The following is a 19,957-nucleotide window of genomic DNA, read 5'->3' on the forward strand; positions in this document are numbered from 1 at the left end:
GCCGCACCGTCTTCCATGAGCTTCCCCAAAATGTAACGGACGGACCAGTTCGAAGCTGGATTCTTCACCCATCTTTTATACCTTCTCCGGAACATAAATGTTGTTCGGACCTCAAGTTCTGTGAGGTGGAAGCAATTTCTTTGTTCTCTATGAAACTTCCCTCTGTCTCTATACTGTGTGGCCATTGTCGTAGAAAATCGGTTCAAATATGACACTTGTAAGAACTTGTGAAATCAATATAGGCTTTTAATACAACGTAAAGCAAGCCGGAGTGGTCCGCGGAACACACGCTTTTCCAGAGCACTCGCTCTGATTCATACACATACAACATATGAGTCCATCCCACATGCAAATGAAGTTACTTCCCTCAGTCCATCTGCCACCATTATATCCCAATCTGTGCATCCTGCTTGTTCAGCTCGATAACGCCCATATCTGCTTTCAGTCAAGTTATAATGGTGACAGGACCTCTTCATGTCCCAAAAATAATACATGCCTATCTTATGCTATGGGCCCCCTTACGTTCAGCCTGGTGTGTTCTTTGGTATGTCTGTCCTTATTAGGACTCGTAGACTGTGTCTCTTCTGACATTCCTTCAGCATCTTCATGTCCTAAAAATATATGGCCTATGTCTATAGTCCATCAGTTGGTCATTTGGCTGACCCCCTCCTTTGTATGTCCCTCTGACCTTGGTATGTCCAGCTGTCCTATGCTCTCATGGCCTTACTCTGGCCTCCTGTCCTATACAATAGACAATGCATTTTACCAGAATGACAAATGCACTCCAAGTGTATCTTTCTCCTGTGTTACAGTATTATGTTTCTCCCTATATGTACATCTTTCTCCCACACCATGAGGCAGGGTCTTCTCTAGGAATTTGTGACCTCGCTGACCACAGCAGCCTGGTTGAAGGAGCAGAGAGGTGCTCTCTGTACCCAAAGAGGGCAACGTCATGACACTGGTTAACGAGTGACCTGATGGGACAGAGGTAGAGGAAGTGGTGGTGTCACCTTGGTAACCAGTCTTCCAGGGCCTTGCGTGTCTCCTCTGGGTTCTTGGTCCCACCTCTCGTCCGTCCCAGCCGGTTGGAGATTCGGTGGACGTGTGTGTGTGTGTGTGTACATAGACACACACACACAATAAAAACAAAAGATAGAATGAAAGTATCCCATGACGAGACGCCCACTATATAATCCAATAGAACTACCACTCTGCACCTGATCAGACCACATCACAACATGCAGACTAGAATATGGGATTTGTAGTCCTAAATGAGCCATACCTACCTTTGCCAGAGACCTGGTGCCAGGGGAGCCATCTTGGGTCCTACTCCAGGTAGTCGTACCAGGTCCTCCACTGTGTTAGGGATGTGATAATGGGATTTATTTGATCATGTCAATGATTAGAATATTCCACCCTGAAACCATATGATTGTATGAAATTGATTAGTCATGATGAAATTGATTAGAATAATGAGATTATTCTAATGGTGTGTGTGGTACCAATAAGTGAGTACTGATGGTGATGGTGGCCACACAAAATATTGACACTTTGGGCCCACTCACTTTTGTTGCCACTGTTTAGACATTAATGGCTGTGTGTTGAGTTATTTTGAGGGGACAGCAAATTTACACTGTTATACAAGCTGTACACTCACTACTTTACATTGTAGCAAAGTGTCATTTCTTCAGTGTTGTCACATGAAAACATATACTCAAATATTTACAAAAATGTGAGGGGTGTACTCACTTTTGTGATATACTGTATACATCCGTGTGTGTAGGTTGTCTATTATAGTATCTTAAAAACAGACTGAGCAAGATTCGGTGCCGACCTTGGTCGGGGCCACCGAGAGTACTTCCCAGGGTCTCCCTATCTTGAGGGAGGATGGGGAGTAAGTCACGGATTCCCCTAAACTTTGTCAGCTGGGTAGGAGAACATTGTGTGCTAATGTTAGTGTGAATGTGTGTGAGTGAGAAGCCAGTATAAAATGAATTGTTTTGTACAACAGACCAGCGCTCTCGTAAATAAACTTTCTGACTATCGTAGCTGGGCCTCCGTCTGATTCATTTCAACCAGTTTCTTACAAATTCTGGCCTTCAGGCTGAGTACTTCATTGAATTGGGTTTATGAACATTGAGAACATAATTCTCGTGACAGGATGTTACCTCTAAACTCCCTCTGGAGCATCACTGACGTTTGCTTCAGGTGCTTCACCTTGGTCTGGAGGGGGGAGGGGAGGGGAGGGGGGGGGGGGGGGGCGTAGGAGAGAAGACAGTAACGACTACCTCATCATCATCATGTGCAGTAACGACTACCTCATCTCTGTACCCCACACATAGAATTATCTGGAAGGTCCCTCAGTCGAGCAGTGAATTTCAAACACAGATTCAACCACAAAAACTAGGAAGGTTTTCCAATGTCTCATAAAGTAGAGCAGATGGGTTGGTAGATGGTTTAAAATAAAAAGCAGATATTGAATATCTCTTTCAACATGGTGAAGTTATCAATTACACTATGGATGGTGTGTCGATACACCCAGTCACTACAAAGATACAGGCGTCCTTCCCAACTCAGTTGCCAGAGAGGAAGGAAACTGCTCGGGGATTTTACCATGAGGCCAATGGTGACTTTAAAACAGTTACAGAGTTTAATGGCTGTGATAGGAGGGGATTCAATTATCTGTCCTGCGTTACCCCGGTGGAAGGAGTGTCTGGGATGCCTCTGGAGCATGAGCCATGTGCCCCTTTCAAAGCCAGCTCAAAACAAAGTGATGTAGGTCAAATCTAATTTTTTTTGTCACACATTTTATTTGTCACATGCGCGAATACAAGTGTAGACTTTACCGTGAAATGCTTACTTACAAGCCCTTAACCAACAGTGCAGTTCAAGAAGAAGAAAATATTGACCAAGTAGACTAAAATAAAAAGTAACACAATAAGAATAACAATAACGAGGCTATATACAAGGGGCACCGGTACCGAGTCCACAGGCTAGTTGAGGTAATCAACATGCTGCCTTGTTGACAATATGATCGAGCATTTGAAATGGCCGTTCAGTCTAATCGAACTCCCTGAATATCCAGCAGGTGCGAGCGCTTAGTAATTAGAAGGGAAAAAAGTCCGGAACTAAGGATATTTATAGGGACATGACCGATGGGGGTTGTTTACTTTCGACCGAGTCCACAAACAACCCGCTGCGGTGAGTATGCCTAGTGCACAGGTGCTATAGCAACTTGTGTTGCAATCATATACCCAAAAACAACCGTTTTTTTTAAATGACTTGTATCTGGTCTTTTACAGGCTATACCAAATGCAATCCAAAAGGGTTTAGCAACATAATACTTTCTCCTCGTGCACGCTAGACACACTTTTGCAATCTGTGTTTGGCGCCCAGTTTCTAGCCCGATATATTGTAACTCGGTTTAGAAGAAACACTAACCTACATGCAATTGAGCCTTTTTTACCGACCCGTGTCTGCAGCCTGGTCTCATGGACTATAGGTAACATAGTAAAAGTAAATCTGCCAGGCTGGAATCTGTATGAGATGTTACGTTTGGTATTTTTACAGAAGACTGACAGCTACTTAAGGCAATAACCAAAAGGGTGGAGGGGTGGGTGTAGTAAAACTGACGTATAACATTTTGGGTAATAAGCACCATCTACTTAGGTAAAAGGGGTTAAGGTTAGCCAACATGCTAACCACCTTTACTCCTAATGTTTAGCCTAGATAATGTTAGCTACCTAGTTCATGTTGGCCACAACAAATTGGAATTTGTAAGATGTCTGTTAACAGCATATGAAATGGATGGACATCCACGACTGTAATACATATAAAATGTAATATCATACTTGGTTTTCGGTTTTGCGTACAAAATGATAGGGAATGGTCTGAGACCAGGTTGGTGCCTGTTTGGGGATGCTTCTCCCTGTCTGGTGGTATGTCAGTGGGTAGATGCTTCTGATATGGAGTGCATGGTTTGCAGTGCCCAGGAAAGAATTTTAAATTCAATTTTGGTCTCACCTGCTTCTCTGTAGACTTGTATTTTATTAGCCAACCCTTAACCTATATCTCCTGACCTGCTGTGGAAGCTCTAACCTTTTATAGGTGAAGTCAATTGACAATCTGGATCCCACACAACCTGTATACTGTGCAGTAGGAATACTGGGTCATAACAGACTTGTTGGTTTATTTTTCTCCTTTAGTCATGGTTCTTCCTGGGCTTAAGGTTTGGAGATGGATCCTCTTTGCCTGCATTCACTGGCTTTGTGTCTGTCAAGAGACTCCAAGACCGTAAGTCCATCTGCAGTTAGAATTTAGTGGTCAGACCTGCTTCTCTCGTCCCGGTTTAACGTTCTCTTGTCAGAGCAATTTTTCATCTCCCCTTTCTGCAGGTCTTTATCCCCCTGTATATTTCACCTGGCTTTGTGTTTAGAGATGTACTGATGTTCCTGTTGCCGGGTGTGTTCTCTGTAGGGTTTACATGGTAGCCGTTCCTGCAGTGATCCAGGCAGGCTCAGAGGCCAAGCTTTGTGCCAGCCTTCTGCAGCCCAACGAGACCCTGGTCATGACCGTATCTCTGATGGCCGACGGGCAGAACAAGAGACTTCTCCACCAGAGTTCTGACCAAGAGTTTCACCGCTGTGTCCAGTTTCAGGTCAGCCCAGCACTGGTGGACTTCCAGAACCATTCCATTAAGAGTGGACTGTACTGCTCAGCTTTGATGCATCGCTTAGGTTCTTTGTGCAATGCCAGCTTATTTTATGGTTAATGTCAGTGGTGACCTACCAGAACTTTCCTGTGATTCGGGCTCCAATTTGTACCAGGTTTTGATTGAATGCTAGTATATACTATTGAGACCATTTATATATGTAACTTACAGCAGGCTGAATGCATAATGGGATCCCTGCAGGAGTTAAACGCTCTACCTTGAAGTGGCTAGTGGCTCTTACCAACTGGGCCACACGGCACCACATTTGAATGTCCTATGTTATCGGTCCGTTTACCGACGTTGCCCTGTTTCCGGCCCTGACAGGCCCCTCGTGTGAAGAGCGACAAAGTGCAGAACTTTATGGTGGAGGTTCGAGGAGAAACATTCCTATCAACAGAGGAGAGAAGGGTCATGATCAAACCCTACAGCCCCATGACGTTCATCCAAACGGACAAACCAATCTACAAACCAGGACAAACGGGTAATGTTAGAGCCGGTACACCTTTAGTCTGGTTGCTAAGAAACGGGCCAATGTTCTGTAATGGTTTACTCCGGGGCGTTGACCTTTTTGGGCCCCTGACCCCATTTTGACATCAACAGTTATCCACGACCCCACCATGCTCCCTTTGTTTATTTGAGGCTATAACAGTTTTACAATGAAGTCCTGTCAGACTGAAATCTGAAGGAAGTATTGTTTGAAATGCATCAGGCAATAATTGTGTAGAAAAGAACCCCATCATTGCTGGCAAAGCTCTTCCCCAGTCTGGTCCCGTCCTCTCTGTTCTAACGGCATGCATTATGAGGATTGTAGAGGGAAACGGTAGACATCTGAAGAGCCTCGTTGTTCAGGAATGTAGTGCAGATGCAGTAAATCCCCCTGGGTTCACTCAGGATATGTACACTGGAATCAGGCTGGGAATCCTCAACCAGTATTTCTGGGAATCCTTGGAATTGAGAAAGTTGCCTGAAATTATGCTTCTAATATTCTCATTGTGTTTGTCTTGTCGTTGGCTGTTTACAGTGCTTTTTAGAGTCGTCACCTTGGATACCCATTTTAGCCCCGTCAATCAGCTGGTGAGTTGAAAATATACGTTTGAAAATAGTATTTTAGTTCAGTCTCTACTATTTCAATCCAAGATGCAGAAGTGTCACAATACTGTGATGGACAACGCAGTCTGGTATTATGTACAGCAATCAACCAGCCAGGACATGAGGTTTCCTTTCATATAGGTCAGATTGGAATGTATGGGGTCATCTTTTCCTGAGATTGAATTGCAAATGCTACATGTGATGTGTATGTTAAGTGACCAAGCCAATCACCTGTCTAGTAGCTGTAGACAGCGATGCTCTGTTTTGGCATTGGAGTTCTTAATGAAACCTGACCCCATCTCTTGTCTTTGCCCTTCACAGTACAACATTGTGGAACTTGAGGTAAGATCCTTGTTGGTGTAACTTTATGTTGACTGTCAGTGTAAAGACTGCAGCATTATGACTCCCCCTGCTAGCTAGGTCCTCACTTCCACCTACTGTAGAAGTTGGCTAAATGCATCCAATCAGCGTTGTGTGTAATCTGGGCCCTCTTCAGTAGATGACTGTTGCAGATAGAATTGACTCCTTGTCCTGTATACTGTTGTGAACTTTCCACAACGTTGTGTCCTGCTGAACATGCCCCTTCCTATGAACCAACAGGACGTTAATCACAACCGGATTGGACAGTGGGTCAACACTACATCCAGTGGCAACATTCTGCAGCTTTCTCACCCCCTGAACTCTGAAGCCCCTGTAGGATCCTATACCATTGTAGTGTGGATTGGTGGAGAGAAAATCTACCACAACTTCAAGGTAGAACAGTATGGTAGGTTGAGTTTCTCTTTCATGCTCGGTGATGTTGCATCACAATCCCGGAACGTTCTGGAGTTCACTGCTGTTCTTTTTATCTGTAGTTTTGCCCAAGTTTGAGATCAAAATGAACCTCACTGACAAGATCAGCGTTGTTCAAGAGGAGTATGAAGTGAAAGTGTGTGCAGAGTGAGTAAACACTATTGGTGATTTGCAATGTACTGTAGTTACAAGGTGATGTGGAACTCCACTACATGTCATTAATTATCTCATTACACGAAGGCAGACCTGGGTTCAACTGCTATTAGAAGTGTTACGTTTACTTTCACATTTCAAATGAAGGATTTGAAAATACAAGTAAATAACATTGTATTGGTCACAACACGTGTTTGGTTCATGTTGAGGGTGCAGCGATATAGATGATCAATGCCAGAGGTATAGAATACAGTATAAACATATGAGATGAGTAATGCAAGGTATGTAAGCATTATTAGTGACTAGTATTCCAATGATGTCAAGTCTGTAGGCAGCAGCCTCTGCTAGTACTGTAGCTTAATTTGATAATACACTTGGAAATTGTTATGCATTTGAGGATACTCAAATACACTTATTTAAATATGCATGTGGTCTGCATTAATGACCCATGCTAATTGAAGACCTATAGTGCTACTGCTCAAGTCTTAAACTGCTGCTAGGATCCCTGAGATTTGTTAGTGGCATTTACGTGACCAGCTGGTTCTTCGGTCATAAAGCATCTCAGATTAGGATGGCTGTTCTAGGATCAGGTCCCAGCCTTGACATGTGACCTCGTTCATTATGATCTATAGTTAAAACTGATCCTGTTCTGAGGCTCTATGAATACAGGTCCAGATTCATTGACCGTGTTCAACGCCTGACTTCAAGCCTTTAGGTCTTATGTTTTTAATATGGTAACTGGATGCAGGAAGTTGACACTTGTCTTGTTGTGAATTGAAATCAGATACACGTATGGGCAGCCTGTACCTGGTAAAGCAGGGGTGAAGTTGTGCCGACCTTTGGTGGACAATGCAGTGATACCAATAACAGTTGATGAGCGAAATCCACAAGGAGTTCCTGATTACACACCTCCATGCCACAAAGAGTCAATAGAGGTCTGTCTGCTTTCCTAAAACGAGTAGTGCTGTTTTTACCAACCTATGACATTTTGAATGGGATTTAAATGTGTTTTTGTGGTTCTGCCTGCTTTTCCTAGATGGACCATACTGGCTGTGCTTCTTATGTCTTCAACATGGCACTTTTCACAAAGAATGCAGGAGAGAAATTGCTGGGAGACGTGTTTAGTTTCCATGCAGAAGTACAGGAGGAGGGGACAGGCAAGTCCTCATCACAATCATTATGAGATGCGTCATGTTGACTCAATACAAAACCCTTCATTTCACTTCAGCTGATGGCGACGTAACTATTGGCTGTTTCATTAGATCAGGTTCCCTAACTGTCCTGGGGTTCCCCCTGGGTTCATGTTTTGGTTTTTGCCCGAGCGCTACACAGCTGACTGGAATAACCATCTCATAATGTAGTTGTGATTAGAATCCGCTGTAGTGCCAGGGCAAGAAACTACACGGTGCACCCGGGGGGGGTCCCAGAACTGAGTTTGGGTTACTCTGCGTTGGTAAGAGCTTTTTGACCGTTGGTGCTGCAGCAGGGTTTTATATAATGCTGTTTTAATGTTCTGTGGAAGCTGCACTGCAATTCACTTTCTGCTTTGTGAAATAAAACCATATTTGTTTTAATTTGACAGGTATTACACTGTCAGAGGAGAGAAATGTAGAGCTCTCCTATGTGATTGGAGAATTCACATTTGTTGACACGCCCCAAATCTATGAGCATGGATCAATTATCGAAGGCAAGGTCAGTCCAACTGGTGTTCCTGTTGCATTGTGGATGCTTGGTTTGTCCTGCTTCCTGAACTACCAGTATGTGGTGTCACTTCATTCATACAACCCCCCCCCCCCCCCCCCCTTTTCTTCAGATAAATGCTGTTCGATATAACAACACACCCATCTCTGACATGTTAGTCTACCTGTTCGAGGAGAAAGGCTGGTCCTCATATCTACGACTACAGAACCTAACCACGGACAGTCGTGGTATTGCCAGGTTCTCCGTCAACACAACCAGTCTGCCCAAAGAGAATATTAACCTCGTAGTGAGTATGATTCCTTCTAGGTTTGAGAGACTTTATAATCGATGCCAGTCTCTGGGCCTATACAATATCTACATCTTAAATAGAACTATAATAAAGTTTAATTAGTTAATCTGATTAATAATGTTAATTCATAAGGAAGGGATTGGCTTTTTAAGCAAGCAAAAAGGGTCGTTAACCTGTGGTTGAACCGACTCAACTTAGCTCTGGGATGTTTAGATAAGGTAGAGTTCTCCATTATCTGGAACTGTCTTCTAAATAGTGATGGATGAAGGTGAAGATTCCAGAAGTGAATCTGGATAAGTGTGTCTGGAGTGAGCGAGCTAGTGGGTTGGAATCAACTGTTGAACCTGTTCTGTCCTGGTCATAGGAGGAAAGACATTTTATAACCTATGACGTCATATTTTGTATATAAACTGTTGGGGGTTTCATGGCAGCGAGCTCTGAGAATAAATACTGTCATCTAATTTTGATAAGACTGGTCCCTGTCTATTTTATACAAATAACAATCTTACAAATTCTTAAACAGAGTGCATTTAATTAATGAACACACATAGGAATTATGACATTCCTGTGACGGGGGAACCAAAACGTGCACCGCTTGGGGTCCCCAGGACAGTTGGGGAAACGATGCCCAGAGGTCATGACCCTAACAGGCTAGGTGGAAGTAAGGTGGATCTGTTACCATATTGCTTCCTGTCATCCTCTCAGATCCCCGTTGTATATAGGAGGGGCTCTAGGGGTTGATTTAGGATTGGGCCTTTAGTTAGACTCTTCCTTTTGTTCCTTTCCAGGTGAGCGACACCCCACAAGTGGAGTACCCAGGATACAGGGTCCCCTATTTCAACAGAGGGCAACACCTACTCTCGCTGATCCAGCCCGCTGCCCCTGACATTAAACCGTCCAGCTCCCTGGCTATTCAGAAGGTGGAGAAACCACTGGCGTGTGGGCAGGCGGTGTCCATCACCATCCGCTATGCCATCGTAGGGGAGACTGTCCCAAAGGGCTCTGTGGCTGTCCTCTACCTGGTGAGTAGAACCAGGAACAACCTGCAAACCCATGGTGCCTCAAACAGCACCATATTTCCTATTTGCACTCCTTTTGACCAGGATCATGTCAGGCCCGAGCCACACTTTCAAAGGAAGGATGTTCCTAAACTACACCAATACTCCTAATCAACCACTGTAACCCAACCTTGCTCATGTTACAAATTGGAATTCGTAATATATAAATAATACATTTAGCGAAGTCATAACCGATATAAAATGGATGATGGGCATCCACAAATGAATAGGTGCTAACGTATCCTACTAATGGGAGTCGTGGATTTGTTAACCGTGTTACGTCTACCCCATGAGTCCAGGTTGCAACGTCTCCACTCTGTTGCTGAGAACTGTTTCCTTTCCCTCCAGGCCTTGTCCAGAGGGGTCATAGTTCAGCATGGACACATCAATGTTACTGTGCAGCAGGACAGTCCTGGTGAGTGAGTTTCATGAAGTGATTCTGAACGTTCTGGAAGGTGCTTAATGAGTGACCTGCTCTTTGCGTTGCAGTAGCCGAGGGTGACGTCACCTTGACGTTGGCAGTGGTCCCAGAGATGGCGCCGGTGGTTCAGCTCCTGGTGTACAGTATGCTACCCAGTGAGACTGTCATCGCCCACAGCATGAACTTCCCCACTGAGAAATGCTTCAGGAACAAGGTGTGTGTGTGTGTGTGGAGGAGTCTGGCATATCCCCAGTGACTGTACATCACAAACATTGTTGTCATTTTATGAAAGGTGTCCAGTATTTCCATACCTGGAGTAATGGTATCTGTGTCTGCCAGGTGTTGGTGGAGTTCTCACCCTCCAACGCTGTCCCAGGGGAGGAGAACACCCTGCATCTCTCGGCCCGGCCCGGTTCCCTCTGTGGGCTCAGTGCTGTTGACCAGAGTGTTGGCATCATGGAGCCAGGGAAGAGGCTGGATGCTGACAAGGTAACACAGCTCACTGAAGTGAACAACAGTGGTACCACCATACCTACTGTTTTGGTGGTGCTGGGAATACAACCAGTGACCACAGCAGACATGGAGTGGATCTGTTCACTGTTGGGAGCTTTTATCAAATGTGATGGGACTCATTCTCTGGCTTGAGGCCCACTTTCTATTGACTCTCAGTAACTGGAAAGCACCTCCTTGTTGATGGGACAACTTTCTAAACGTTTAGCAATGGACAACAAAATGGAGTGTTTCCCCAAGTAGTCGTTTCAGTCTGTTCTGTTTGGTCCCCAATGAACAAGGTCATTTCACACCTCCCTGTTGTCCCATTCCAGATATTTGATTTGCTACCGGTCAAGGAGACGACCTATGTTCCCTACGAGCTTGAAGATCCAGTAGCATGTTTACGCGTTAGACCAAGGAGATCCATAATACCACACCCATATGGACCGTCTGAGCAGACAAATGATCCTTATGCAGCTTTTCAGGTAAATATTTCTGCCCTGTTTTCTCAACTTGAAGCCTCTTCTTTCTGGGAAGAATCAGTCACCATACTGTTACAATGTGTTAAACTTAATAGAATGACAAACTGACTTTTATTACTAAATTGGTTCTGCTTTTTCTAGACACTGGGATTGAAGCTAGCGACTAACCTGGATATAAGAGTACCTTCCTGCCTCAGTTACCAGGGGAACCAGTACTATCGCTCCTATGGTGAGATGTCCTTACCAACCCTTATTCTCATTGCCAAGTCTAATGAATCTTGGGTTATGGATGACCATTTGCTAGAATAACAAAGCCTGGTTAAACTGGTCTAAACACTGCATGCACTCACTGAGCCCAGCAGCATTCAGTCTATGTTTTGTGTTGGTAGTAGCTTACAGCCTAATGGCTAGGCCTGGATCAGCGGGTCCTAGACTTGAAATGGCTGTGGCTGGTGGACTTGCCGCTCCACCTCCGCCACCCATACAGACGGTCCGTACATTCTTCCCTGAGACATGGATTTGGGACCTTGTGGAAGTTGGGTAAGTGCTCTGCAGAGTGAGGCCGACCTCTTGTGAAAGCCCTCTTAGCTCTTGCCTCGTATCCAAACAGTAGTGGTGTAGATTAGGAACCTGAACCTCTGTAAACTGTAGGTCAGCTTCCTCTTAGGAAATACCCTTTGACCTCAATGGGTGTCCCTGGTTAGATAAAGCTTAAATGCATTTGTAACAACAAACTGTGTTGAAATTAGTCTTTCTCTATTAGACACGTGGTGGCTTTCTGTTTGAACTCTGACCTCTGTATTCCAGGGAGTCTGGATCTTTAGATGTCCCCCTGACAGTCCCAGACACCATCACCACCTGGGAGACTGAGGTCTTCTGCCTGGCCCCCAGTGGCTTTGGTCTGGCTCCTCTGGTGGAGCTCACGGTCTTCCAGCCCTTCTTCCTGGAGCTCACCCTGCCCTACTCAGTCATCCGGGGAGAGCACTTTGAGCTGAAGGCCACTGTGTTTAACTACCTCTCCAAGTGCATCATGGTACGACGCTGCACCAGGATGGTTTCTTGAGTTGTATTGTTTGTGTCGTACCACGTTATCTTACCCCGTGCTCCTCTTTGGCAGGTTTCTGTGACTCCAGCTCTTTCCTCAGACTACACTCTCACACCCTTGCGTGATGTCCAGGACTCCTCGTGCTTGTGTGCCAATGGACGAAAGACCTTCAGTTGGACTATGGCCCCCTCTGTCCTGGGTTAGTCTTCATCTGTTCAAACGGCAGAATGGATGTCAACCTGAGTTGTGTACTGGCACCGTATTGGCTGTTGTGTACTGGCACCGTATTGGATGTTGTGTAACCTGCGCTGTCCTGTGTGTAGGGGTTTTGAACGTGTCTGTTAGTGCGGCGGCTGTCCGGTCCCAGACTGCGTGTGACAACGGGGTTGTGAACGTACCGGAGAGGGGACGCGTTGACACAGTCACACGGAGCCTGCTGGTGAAGGTATGTAGTCTACCGCTGTGGGAGAACTAACGTTAGGTAGCACAGATACTGTCTAGTGGAACTGCCTCTGAAATGAATCCCTCTCCTCCTCCAGGCTGAGGGAACAGAGAAGAGCCACACCTACAACTGGTTGCTGTGTCCTACTGGTCAGTAATGAATCAACGTTGAATGTTTACGGTGGTTGACGTGATCATCTTCATTCAGCTCCTCTTTGTGTCCACAGGAGAAGCTCTGACGGAGGAGGTGGAACTGCAACTTCCCCAGAATGTGGTGGATGGCTCTGCTAGGATTTCCCTCTCGGTTCTGGGTAAAATAAACCGTTGTGGTGGGAAGACTAACCTTCTCCAGTGACGATGCTGCTGTTTGCTGAAGAGAACAGTCTGTAACAGAAGTCCCTTGTTTCTCTGTAGGGGACATCCTGGGTCGGGCCCTCAACAACCTGGATGGACTGTTGCAGATGCCGTATGGGTGTGGGGAGCAGAATATGGCCCTGCTCTCCCCCAATATCTACATCCTGGAGTACCTGAGGAACACAGAGCAGCTCACGCCAGCCATCCTAGAAAAGGCTACCAAGTTCCTCACTAGTGGTAGGAGAGTCCCTTCAAATCTGTCTTGATTAGATGCCAAATCCACAAACCGGGCTGGATTTGTCCAATTAGAGGATTTCGTTTTCTATTTTAAAGTGTTTCTCCACGGTGTACCCTGCTGTCATGGTAAAGGCAGAGCTGCATAACAGATGATATCAATGGCTTAACAAAACAAAACTGACCCAACACATGGGTTTCTACTGAAGTCATTTGATGGTAGAATATTGACACTGTCTCATAGCACCCTATTCCTTACATAGGGCAGGACTCTCCAACCTTGTTACTGTCCTGTAATGTAGGTTTTCACTCCAACCCTAATCTCGCTCCCCTTCTAATAATTAGCTGGTTGAATGGGGTTAATTACAACTTGGTTGGAGGGTAGCTCTCCGTGAACAGGGTTGGAGAGCCCTGAGATATAAGGAGCCGTTTGGGGCACAACTCTGGGAATAGAACAAGCGCTTGGTCACCGTTGATGATAAAAACCCACCGGCAGGTTACCAACGGCAGCTGAACTACAAGAATGCTGATGGTGCGTACAGCACGTTTGGACAAGGCTTGGGGAACACCTGGTGAGTACTTGGCTTGTTTTTCACCTACTGGTAGTTTCAATGACGTATTGACCAATCAAATGGCATCTCTGGCATGGAGACGATGGATAGGACAGCTGATGTGTGTGTGTGTGTGACGTCATGACTTGGAGCTTGACGATATGATGTCAGGGCTTTTAAATGAATCCACGTCTTTCTTCAGGCTGACTGCTTTTGTCTTGAGATCCTTTGGCAAAGCCCAGTCTTTCATCTATGTTGACCCGGCAACGATGGAGCAATCCAAGACTTGGTTGGAACGTCAACAAGGCCAACGTGGCTGTTTCAGAACTTTAGGGAAGCTCTTGAACAACAGAATTAAGGTATTTATATTGCTAATAAACTGGTTGTCTGTTTCGTCAGACCGGCCGTAGTTTGATTTCAACAGGCTAGATACAGTTGGTGTCTTGACATTGTTTTCTAGGGTGGAGTGACGGATGAAGTCACACTGACGGCTTACATCACTGCTTCAATGCTGGAGCTCAACATGTCCGTGACGGTAAGTAGCTTCACTCCATGGAACCATTTCTCACACCGTCATTACAGGCAACTCATTCAGCCTCCTGTATGAAATCTGTCTCACATCAACTGTCATTTACAGCTTCTACGACGTAGTGAAGTCATTTCTCTGCCAGTAGCCTATGAAATAACAAAGAATGGGCTTAGATCTGTAAGGGAACACCCCCCTGAAATGGACAAAAATGAATGGGAAGTCATTGGCACTGGACAAACCATATACACGGTGTCCAATACCACTCAATTCGGCGTCGTTTCGTTCAAAGTTGATTGCAAATGCCATATGCCAGGTGTAACACTTTGAAAATCCAACAGGTGGCGAGTGCGCTCCACTGTGGTTTTTCATATTGCAAATGCAACACAAGTCAACATCAAAAAGCAAAATTTTGAAAAAGTGAGAAATTCAAAAACCTAGCAACCCCTTAAAGTGCTTTCTGGACCGTTTTTCGAAATTCTTTTGATTTGTGTCAATTACACATGTATAAGAACTTCAACATACTTCAGCCATTTAATTTATTTTTTACTTGTGCATAAGGCATATGTTTTGTCCATTTGCAATGTGATTTCATAGGAAGTCAAAAGTAACTTTTTTGGGGGGCCAAATGCCATAAGAAATTTGACATGCTCAAAAATCCTGCAGAAATGCAAAATTGACCGGCCTGTTTAACACAGGATGGCCGGGCATTGATAGTGGTTCTTCATCGCTCGTTGTGTTGATTTCATTATGGCCATTGGTTTATGTTTTCTCACTTTTGCAAATTCACTGTGCATTTGCAATATGGTTCAATGGGCATTTACCATCACGAATTTGTCATGCTATAAAAATCCTGCAGGAATGCGAAATTGACTGGCCCAATGAACTCGGGATGGCTGGGCAGTGATTCTGGTACCTCACTGTTTAAACATATTGCAAATGGACAATAGTCACCAGCAAGTCACTGTCCATCAGTCAATTAGATATCATTCTGACACCAAACCCACTTTTTCCAACTCGTTTAGTAGCCAACTATCACATACTACAGAGCTGGCCCAAAATTCACAACGCCTTCTATTCAAACCATAATAAAAACGTAGTTGCGTTCCAGCTGCGGGTCCAGTTCTAATGTTATGTGTAGGCCTAGCTGAGGCAACCCCGAATCCCAAGTTTTGGCTCGATAGGTAATTTGGTGCCCGAGCAAGACCCTAATTGGTGCTGGAAATCCACTTTTTTCCATTCCTTGCTACGGGGTCCTTGAATGAGCTATCGGACAAAAACGTTGGTCCGTCTATATGGGCCGAGGCGGTCGCAATGCACCTAGTCTTGCGACTCTGGGACATTTCTAAATGTTGTCATTTTCGTGATGGTCAAAATGAATTGACGTCATTGCAGATGTACGAGGCTGTTTCTCGGTCCGAGAACCTTCTAGAGCCACGCAACTCACCACGCACTATCGACCTGAGGTCTAGAACAGATTTCGGAACTCTAGGTCTGACGGTTCTTTTTTAGCTCGAACAAAGGTTAACTATTGCAGGCTGTCTCTACGCACCCCAATGGGTCCCTCCTGCCAAGCTGTGTGATTTAGTTTTTCTTGGAAATTTTATGGGAATCATGACGGATTTACAGTTCATGGGGGTTGCCTAATCACACATATGAAGCTTTGAAAAGGTCTGACCATTTTAACCCTTCAAAACAGCCACTATGACACCATTTAAGGCACTTCCGGTTTACAGAATCCTGAGTTTTTTTTAGTCTTTATGTTAAGAACTGAGTTATTTACGGAGGGTTTAGTGAGTGTTATTTCAGAAAATCACAAATCTCGCAGAGCTCCGCAGCACACTTTAAAAAGATTCGTATGAACACCCTGCATCTGAATCTGTAACTGTTAAAAAAAAAAAAAAGAACATCACCAATTTGACATTGTACGATTTCTCTTAAATGACGATAGATAAATGGCTGGTTCTTTTTTTTTATTGACACCAGAGGCTCCTTGACTTTGACGTGAAGCGGAAAAATGATTGCTCTATTTTCATTTTGGACCTTTTTTCCCAGAAAAATGGCCATAACTCAACCGTTGAGGCCTAGACGCCATCTTGTTCGGGGCCAACTGCCCATCATGCCAAACCTACGCTCACCAAGTTTTGGCTTCGAAATATTTTCAGTTTAGGAGAAGGCCACGTCGTGATGTTTTGTACATTTGCAATATGATTGCTTATGCCCTCTTGTGGGATTTACCGGGACAGTGGAAAAATGACAAATTTTATAAAACGGAAACCGAATGTCTGAGTTGGTTTGACTTCCCGGTAGATCCGGCCCTGCCGCACGGCCCGACGCCGTCCGTGAATTTTACAAACGTTTTCGGACGTCTAGTAAGGGACCGTATATTTGCAATATGGACTTTCTCACTAACCATATGGCGAATGTCAAAATGTTCCCTTAAGGTATGTTACTACTGATATTAGGCTCTGTATGCTACTGTAAAGTGAGAAAGGAAATGTACTGTAGTCTGGTCCCAGATCTGTTGGTGTTTATTTTTAGAGTGCCATGCCTCTTCAGTAGGGGACCTCTGCATGTACAGAAATTATACCCTTTACAAATGCAACGTAATAAAATGTACAAGGAAAAACAATCCCGTTCCTCAGCAAAAAGTGTTCCCTAATCAACAATTTGAACTGCCTGAGGCCCCAGAACAGCAAGTTGAATGGAACCCAGTCTTACTGATCTGGGACCAGGCTGACTTTTAATGTGCTGCTGTCATTCTGTGCTCTAGGATCCTGTTGTGGACCACAGCTTGTCTTGCCTGAAGAACTCCACCAGTGATTTGTCCAACACCTACGCTACTGCTCTGCTGGCCTACACCTTCACCCTGGCAGGTGACATGGAGACACGGGCACGGCTTCTGCAGCACCTCGACACCATCTCATTTCAAGAGGGTGAGCTATATCCTGGTAGCGCTGTCTTACCTTGATTGAGCATGCCTGGATAATGGAGTACTCCTAAAAGTGCAAACCCTCAGACCATCTGGCACTCCAGAGAGGCCCAATAAAATGATTAATTTTAAATTATTGTTAAGAAGAAAAAAAATACTCTTGCTCCTAAAAAATGTTTTGGACATGAATTGGGGAGGTCAGAACTTTGTATTGTGTAGTCTGTATTAGGATGAATAAGCTAGTCCTTATTCTGGTGTGTGCTCCTCAACCCTCAGGGGGTCTCCTGCACTGGTCCCAGTCCTCCTCGGAGACCTCACCCTCCCTGGAGGTGGAGATCAGCTCCTACGTTCTGCTGGCGTCCCTCAGTGCCTCTTCTCGGTCGACCTCTGACCTGGGCTACGCCTCCCGCATCGTCAGGTGGCTGGTGAGGCAGCAGAACGCCTACGGCGGCTTCTCTTCCACCCAGGTATACTTCCTAAACGCCAGTGGTCTGAAATGGTGCACTAGTACAAACATTGACTTGTATCAGACCACAGGGCATGTGTTCATGTCCAACCTGGTGAGGCTCCCTTCCACTGATAGAGCCTAGAAACCATCATCGTAATGGATGGAATTGGGATTTAGTCACTTTGAACAGTTGCTAATGTGAGAAATATTCAACCCTTTTAAAATGGTCTCTTTTCATTTTGAACTGATTGTCCTGTGGTGTGCATGTCTAGGACACGGTGGTGGCCCTCCAGGCCCTGGCTCTCTACTCCACCAGGGTGTTCAGTAGAGGAGGAGCCAGCACAGTGACGGTCAGGTCTCCCAGTGGGGACCGGTGCCTCTTCCATGTGAACCAAAACAACAAGCTTCTGTACCAGGAGAGGGCGCTGCAGGACACAGAAGGGAAGTACAGCGTTGAAGTGCAGGGCAGTGCTTGTGCCTCAGTGCAGGTCAGTGAAAACGCATCTCTCCTCCAGTCCTGTGGCGCAAGATGCCCTTTAATACACAGTACAGGGAAGCTGTTTCTTCTGGCTCATAAAATGTTTGTATTCGGACAGGATGGTTTCCCTGACTTCCTCTTCTCTATCCCAGGTGGTGCTCCGCTACAACGTCCCTACTCCTACCAGAAGCACAACGCTCAGTATCCAGGTGACTCCAGAGGTGGACTGCAACAGGAAGTCTTTGAGACCCAGAGTCACGCTGAAGCTCCAGTCTCGGTCAGAATGAAGGACATATTTGTATGAATTCTAGTAAATGTGTGACCTGCAGAATGGGTTTGACCCAAATGAATTAGTTTTGTTATACCTGTGTATATTGACCTTCTAGTTGGTACCTCGGCTTGGATCAGTCAATGCTTATCTGGTCTTTATGGATAAAATCAGCTGTCAATCATCTTTCTCAGATATCATGGAAAGGAGCTCACCACCAATATGATTATAGTGGATTTGAAAATGCTCTCTGGGTTTTCTCCAGATCCAGACTCTTTGGGGAGGGTGAGTTGTTGGGACCTTTATCCATGGAGGTCTTGCCTCGTCTGTGTCCCTTTGTTTAAGGATGACGGTTCTTTGTTCATGCAATATCAATGACTTGTCTTCACAGCTGCGGGGTTCAAGTCAAGTGGATCGTGTTGATATCAAAGATGACCATGTGTTAATGTACTTGACAGAGGTGAGGTGAAAACCATTCACATGGCACTTCATATAATGGGCTTCATCTAAACATAATATATTTTGATGTACAGTAACTTCTGCTTTGATCATTTAATGACCCGTTTGTTTGTTTTTCTCCCAACAGCTGACATCACTTCCTTTCCACATCACCCTGGACATCATACAGGAGTTCCCAGTACAGAATCTAAAGCCAGCAGTGGTCAAGATCTATGACTACTACCAGCCAAGTAAGTTACTCTACTAACCCTCCCCAAAACGTTATTTTTACCCTCTTCTGAGGAACATTTGGTCAAGTTGTTTTCATTTACTGAGACGAAGCTGTCTTACGGTTACAGGTGACCAGGCTGAGACAGAATACGTCTTCCCTTGCAACTAGGGGTTCCAAGCTAGTGAGCTACTTGAAATCTGGAGTTATTGGTGATGAATTGTGTACTATACATGATTTAGGGAGCCAGTCTTCCTTTAATCTAAATGTTGGTCAGTTTGCTAAAGGATTCATTAAATGTCTTTGCTCCTCGACAGATGGAAGAAGATGACATTGATGTCACACCTGCAACCCTTGAGACGTCTTTCAAGTGCTGAAGTAAAACTATTGATCTGGAAATAAAGTGTTTCATTAAAACCCTTTTCTGGAGCCTGTTGTCTCTGAGCAGTGAGGTGAATATTGAGGCAGTGGTGTTCATCCTGGGGTACATTAAGCAATGTGATTGGGTCCAGTAAACAGAGCAGCTCTCTGGAGGTGTAGTTTCCATCTGTGCTGTTAATCAGGGTCGCCAACTGTACAAAAGTGTTCACAACTTTGGCTTCTCATCTCTTTTGTTCCTCAGTCTGTGACATGGACGCCTGTAGTTGTGAAGGCCTGCTTCTCATCAGGGAATGGGCCAGGACATATTACCACTAAATGACATGTCTTACTGTGATCTCCTGATGAATGGTGTGGACAAGGCAGGGCAGGATGTGGTGGTAAACGCCTCACAAATCAATGAGACTGACGACCCAACAGATACTCTAGAGCCCTACTGACAACACT

The 19,957-nt window shown here is 45.0% G+C and overlaps 1 protein-coding gene across 4 annotated transcripts; it reads left to right on the forward strand.

Annotated features, from left to right (window-relative positions):
- Positions 1-4,207: 4,207 nt before the first annotated feature.
- LOC110510468 (alpha-2-macroglobulin-like) lies at positions 4,208-19,561 on the forward strand. 4 transcript variants are annotated; one of them, XM_036973060.1, is made up of 36 exons: positions 4,208-4,293; positions 4,477-4,657; positions 5,036-5,192; positions 5,733-5,785; positions 6,122-6,142; positions 6,401-6,566; positions 6,655-6,739; positions 7,530-7,680; positions 7,782-7,902; positions 8,328-8,437; positions 8,559-8,732; positions 9,524-9,757; positions 10,142-10,208; positions 10,283-10,428; positions 10,554-10,703; positions 11,039-11,191; positions 11,330-11,417; positions 11,578-11,728; positions 11,996-12,221; positions 12,306-12,432; positions 12,557-12,678; positions 12,773-12,824; positions 12,902-12,985; positions 13,089-13,265; positions 13,759-13,834; positions 14,016-14,172; positions 14,274-14,348; positions 17,113-17,275; positions 17,548-17,738; positions 17,992-18,207; positions 18,350-18,474; positions 18,660-18,750; positions 18,857-18,925; positions 19,052-19,154; positions 19,263-19,344; positions 19,450-19,561. In XM_036973060.1, the coding sequence occupies exons 1-35, from the start codon at positions 4,208-4,210 to the stop codon at positions 19,301-19,303; spliced, it is 4,389 nt and encodes a 1,462-aa protein (XP_036828955.1). In that variant the 3' UTR covers positions 19,304-19,344; positions 19,450-19,561. The 4 variants fall into 4 exon arrangements, with proteins under 4 accessions (XP_036828955.1, XP_036828956.1, XP_036828957.1 ...); XM_036973061.1 differs by having other exon boundaries at positions 19,263-19,316; positions 19,450-19,556; XM_036973062.1 differs by having other exon boundaries at positions 11,581-11,728; positions 19,263-19,316; positions 19,450-19,554.
- The last annotated feature ends 396 nt before the right edge of the window (positions 19,562-19,957 follow it).

Source organism: Oncorhynchus mykiss, unplaced genomic scaffold (assembly GCF_013265735.2).
Source record: "Oncorhynchus mykiss isolate Arlee unplaced genomic scaffold, USDA_OmykA_1.1 un_scaffold_219, whole genome shotgun sequence".
Taxonomy (NCBI): domain Eukaryota; kingdom Metazoa; phylum Chordata; class Actinopteri; order Salmoniformes; family Salmonidae; genus Oncorhynchus; species Oncorhynchus mykiss.